This window comes from Echinops telfairi, unplaced genomic scaffold (genome assembly GCF_000313985.2).
Source record: "Echinops telfairi isolate 266 unplaced genomic scaffold, ASM31398v2 ScPeMD7_4048;HRSCAF=4782, whole genome shotgun sequence".
Taxonomy (NCBI): domain Eukaryota; kingdom Metazoa; phylum Chordata; class Mammalia; order Afrosoricida; family Tenrecidae; genus Echinops; species Echinops telfairi.
The window spans coordinates 2,798,650-2,804,149 of record NW_022107947.1 but is presented as its reverse complement, the minus strand read 5'-3'; the positions used below and the strand labels follow the sequence as shown (position 1 = coordinate 2,804,149).

Here is a 5,500-nt window from a genome sequence, read left to right as displayed (position 1 = left end):
GCACAAAAACAAGACAGAGCAAAACCAAGCAACAATATACAACAAAACAACAACAACAAACCAATGACAAAAAAAAACACAACAAGAAAAGCTTGTAGTTAGTTCAAGGACTATTTGTTGGCCTTTAGGTGTGATCAACATTCTTAATCTAAGTTTGACTACGTTTTCTTCCAGAAAAACTGTTAGCTTATGGAAAACTACAAAACAACTAGAAGGTGATAATAAAAGGTGCATTATATTGAATAAATCTGCTAAACAAAGCCTCTTGAGTGTTGAAAGCAATGATGTTACTTGGAGGACTAGGTTCACCTGACCCAAACCATTGTATTACCACTTACCTCATATGCATATAGAAGTTGGACATTGAATAAGGAAGAATTAAGAAGAATCAATGTATTTGAAGTGTAGTGCTGCCCAAGAATATTGAAATACCATGGACTTTCAAAAGGACAAACAAATCTGTCTTGGAAGAAGTAAGGGCAGAGTGCTAGTTAGAGGTAAGGAGGTGAGAGTTCACATGGCATGCTTTGGACATGTTGTCAGAAGTGGCCAGTCCTTGGAGAAGGACACTTCATTTTGTAGAGCGGCAGTGAAAAATAGGAATCCCTCAACTCAATGGATCGACACAGTGACTGTAACAATATGTTCATCCTAAATTGTGAGGATGGCGCAGTGCTGGCAGTGTTTCATTCTCTGGGACACTGGGTCCCTGTGAGATGGAGTGGACTCAATGAGAGCTGACAACAGCCTCAGAAACTATGCAATACCCAAGACAGGCACAAAATGCTAGTTTGTTGGTTATGTTTACAAAAGTCATTTCTATGGCATCAAATGCCAAAAACCTCAAGAGAGGTTCGCTGGAACTTAAAATCCCTTGTTATAGAAGGAATGGGTTTCTTTTGTTAAAAACAAAAACAAACCGTGATGCAAAAATCACTCGGGAATTGCTGCCCCTCATTGATTTATACCATTCTTCTGGAGGTGAGCTGAAGGAAAAATTCTCTAAGATCCACACAGTATGTCATATGGAAGAGTATTTTCCCAAACTGGGGATCTATGTGAGGGCATCACACAATGACTTCTGTGTGAGTGACTATTTATCTGGCAAGGGAAGTGTAAATCATATAGTCCTCTAAACTGAGGGGTCAGCCAGAAGATCAGAGGATCCAGCTGGAGCAAGGGCATCAATGGTAGTTTAGTGAGTTTTAGGTTGCTTAGAAGTTCTATAATCAATTGCATCAAAATACAATTGTAGGAGAAACTTTCAGCATAACTGGACCATCGATTAAAGCTTAATACCAGAGTATTGAAAAGGTATTAAAATATCACTTTACTGTTTTGTAATTTAAGTTCAAGTTATGGAGTGTAAACATAATAATGGTTGTGAGAGAGCACTTACTAATATTTCTATCAGACCAGTAAGTACTATGACAGCAATGTCAGATAATGACAAGTCAAGAAAACTGTAGACCAATACTGATAATGGATCCACAATAAAAAGTTCTTTAAAATGTTTTCATGAGATTCAGACAACATATTAAAGTGATTATATGCCATGATTAATTGAATTAATGTCCCAGAGCAGATTTAACATAAGAAAATAAGCAAAAAAAAGAAAAAAAAAAAAAAAGAAAATAAGCACTGCAATCTACCCATTGCTGGAAAAAAGAATCAATTATCTAAGTAGGCACAGAAAACAAACTAGGCCCTTAAAAAAAAGAAAGTCAAGTCATTGGGCCTCCACTCAAGTCCTCCCGCAACGCAAGAACCCTTTGTTCTAATAACCTGGCATTCTGTGATGCTCACCTTCCTGACTTGATTGCTGAAGTCAAAATGGTTGCAGAAGCCAATGTGGTGAAGAAAGCTGATGGTGCCCGGCTTTTAGAAGATATAGCATCTGGGTTGTTAAAGGTTTGAAATTAAAAAGCAGCCGTCTAGCAGGGAAGCAACAAGCCCCACATGGAAGAAGCACACCAGCCTTGGTGATCACGAGATGTCAATGGGATCAGGTGTCAGGCATCAGAAGACCCAAAACAAACAAGCATATCAATGCAAACGAGGGGGGTTCAGATTGGAGACCCAAAGCCCATCTATAGACAGTTGGACATCTCCTCACAGAAGGGTCACAAGGAAGGGATGAACCAGTCAAGGTGCAGTAAAGCACCAAGGAAACACACAACATTCCTCTAGTTCTTTAATGCTCCCGCCCCCCATCATGACCGCAGTTCTACCTTACAAATCTGGCTAGACCAGAGCATGTACACTGGTACAGATAAGAGCTCTCAACATGCCACAAATAATCCAGGAGGGACAAACCCTCCGTAACAATAGTAGGAGCCGGTGATACCATGAGGGTAGGGGAAGGGGTGGGCAGAGAAAGGGCGAAAAAGGGAACTGACTACAATAATCATCATAAAATCGCCGCCCCTGTGGGGGGTGGGGTGGTGGTGAGCAACAGAAAGGTGGGTAAAGGGACACGGGACAGTATAAGATATGAAAATAGTAATTTATAATTTATCAAGGTGTCATGAGGATGGGAGGGTGGGACAGGGAGGGGGAAAAAAGAGGAAGGGCTCAAGTAGAAAGAAAATATTTGATGGCAACATGTTCAAATGTGCTTGATACAATTGATGCTTGGATTGTTATAAGAGCTGTAAAAGCACCTAATAAAATGTTGTGTATTACACATCATTTGAGCTTGGAGCTGTTGGATCCTGTCATCTGGCTGACTGTTGGTGACCCTGCTTTTTGCTGCCTGTATTTCTCTATAAAAGACTCAGCTGTCTTCTCCTTTGACTTTGGACCCAGCAGCCCTCAGGAGTTGGACTTCCAGTCTATTAACTGTTCCACGGAAGGGAGTTGAACTGAGCCCTCTGTACTGCTGTGTGGACTAATTAGCTGTGTATATATATGCATATACAGCTAATATATATATATATATATATATGATATATATAAAGTATATATATAAAATCAGTGTCCTGGTTTTGTTTCTCTAGAGAACCCTGCCTAACACAGATTGTAATTGCATAAATCATGTTAAAGGTGATTTAACCATGGGAAAGGGGGAATGATCTAAAATCGATGTGGGGATGATTGTACAATTCCCTGTGATAGGATTGAACTATTGCATCATATGATATGTAAATTACTTGCCAATAAAACTGTGTGGGGACAAAGCACCTAATAAAATTATATATATGTATATATATATATATATTCAAAGGCTTTTCATGTTAAAAAGTCTTATATGAAACCAAGTATAGTTCAATATGCTAATATACAGTCATAAAAAAACATAACCAGCAAACATCATTCATTCTTAAAGGGGAAAAAAAAATCTCACCCCACATCAGAAACAGGACAAACATATGTATTTCCATTTTCAATACTGATATTAAAAATTCTAATGTATTTTTAGGTCGACTAATCAGAAAAGGAAATTTTTTTAAAAAGAAAAGAGGCTTCCAGAGAGAAAAACAAAAATTCCTCTAATCATGATAAATTAATGATCTTTTACATAAAAGATTCTGAATATGTCATAAATACTATAGCCAATAAATATTTACAAGGTTTTAGGCTACATTTCAACACACAAAAATACGTTTTGGTACTTAACTCTCTAACCACAAACTGCTAATCTCCAATTCTAAAACCATTAACCCTTACCCCTTAACATGCTGAGCATCCTTATAACACACTAATAACCTCCTAAAACACTGACCACCTAGGTACTCGGAGAAGCCCCTTACCGTCCAGAACTTCTACTAACACCCTGAGCATCCCCTGATGCCCACAACACACTCTTAACTTTGTGACCCTAAATCTCAAGTTCAGAAACTAAACCCCCAAAATCAAATCTTTAAACCATAACTCTACATCATAATATCTTAACCCACAACCCCCTAATCAACTCCAAACATAATCTGTTAGGAACTAAACATAAAGCCCTTTAATAAGTCCACTAACATCTGACTCTTAATCCATGACACTTAATTCTTATTTCTATCCCTTGGCTCTTGTTTTTAAACCTGGAACACTGATTAAACCCAGTACTTAGATTCTCATCCTAAGTACAGACTCTGATTCTAGCACACTACAGCCTAAACAGAACCCCAAACCTAATCCATCAAGAAACTCATGTTGCTAATTATGTGTGTGGAGTTGTCTTCTCACTCAGATTTTACATAAAGGGACTTGGGTAGGTTGGCAGGCAAAACCAGGAATCACAAACACATTTTCAGTTAATTTTAATCTTTTGCATCTGGTTCATGGAACTTGGGAAAAGAAAGTGCTATACATATGTTTAACTATGACAAACATCATGGCCATGGGCTATCGCAGCTACCTTGTGGATCTGTGATCTACTGTGTCCTGGCCTCAAGGAGTCTTTTCTGCTGTTACACATATGCAGGGATGTGTTACCCAGTAAGCAAGACGCCTGAGGGCTCGATTGTACTTATTCACTAATTTGTAGATCACTATTTAACCTGGTTTTTCCCTCGAGGACAGGGTGAAGCCCATGTTAAATAAAACTTGCTCAATAGAAATGTTATTCTGTCACTGACCCCCTTGTTCCCCTCATTCCCAGGGGACACTCATATTGCCAGTGCTGGAGGAGGGAGCACACTAAAGGTGCTTACATCGGACCCCTTGTCTCCACTTCTCAAAATTAAAATTGGCCTTTTTCTCAGACTTAGGCAAAAGACTGAGAGGAAGAATTTTCACACCCCGTCTGACAGCAAGAGCCGGTAACCCAAAAAGATTTGGGTCCATGTCTCTTGGAGATTCCCGTGAGCTAGCACCGTAAGCTCATAAGACACACTGCAAGTAGGAGCCGTGTCTTCACCCCCATGCTGGAAAGGTGTCAATCCCAGGGACACTCTGTGTTTCCATGGCCAGGAACTCCCTCTCAGAGCACACTGGGGCTCTCCACTCATGGAGAAGTAACTCCTCAAAGAGTTCCTCATGATAACAACAGCAGGCCGATCCCTGTCATCTACAAACCAGGGGCTTCCAGAGGCGAAAGGCAGCGTTCCTCTCTGAGCCTGTCTTACAGATCTACTGGATGGGAGTGCCTGTCCTAAGATACACCCTCCCGTCCAGGTTCCAGTGTCTCTTACCTTTAGGAAGCACAAAACATCCAAGCAAGGATGATCCTCTCTCTTTCCACACAACACAGCCTGATCTGAGCTCCACATCCGCTCCAATTTCAGGACCTTGAATTATCTGCCTCCAGGCTCACCTGGGTCCTGAGCAGGAGCTGGTAAGTAAACGAGGGAAGGCTAGAGACAGATTAAATGGTAGTCACCTGTAATTAATTCAGCATGATTAGTAATTCAACACAATTTTACCTTGTTTATTGGAATACCTATGCTTGGGTTATTCCAGATGAAGTTAGAGTGGATCCCAGGAGGATTGGGGTAGGCTGCAGGCAGCCCTAAGAATACGTTTGATCACACATACACACATGCAAACAGTCAAAGTGGTAGCAAATGAG

The 5,500-nt window shown here is 40.2% G+C and overlaps 1 protein-coding gene across 1 annotated transcript in view; it reads right to left on the bottom strand.

The window, feature by feature from the left end:
• LOC101646437 (targeting protein for Xklp2-like) overlaps positions 1–5,262 on the bottom strand; it is a 28,532-nt gene extending 23,270 nt beyond the window's left edge. Inside the window, 1 exon segment of the mRNA XM_045294957.1 lies at positions 5,124–5,262. Coding sequence (XP_045150892.1) covers positions 5,124–5,201 — 78 coding nt within the window. The 5' untranslated portion in view covers positions 5,202–5,262.
• Between the last annotated feature and the right edge of the window lie 238 nt (positions 5,263–5,500).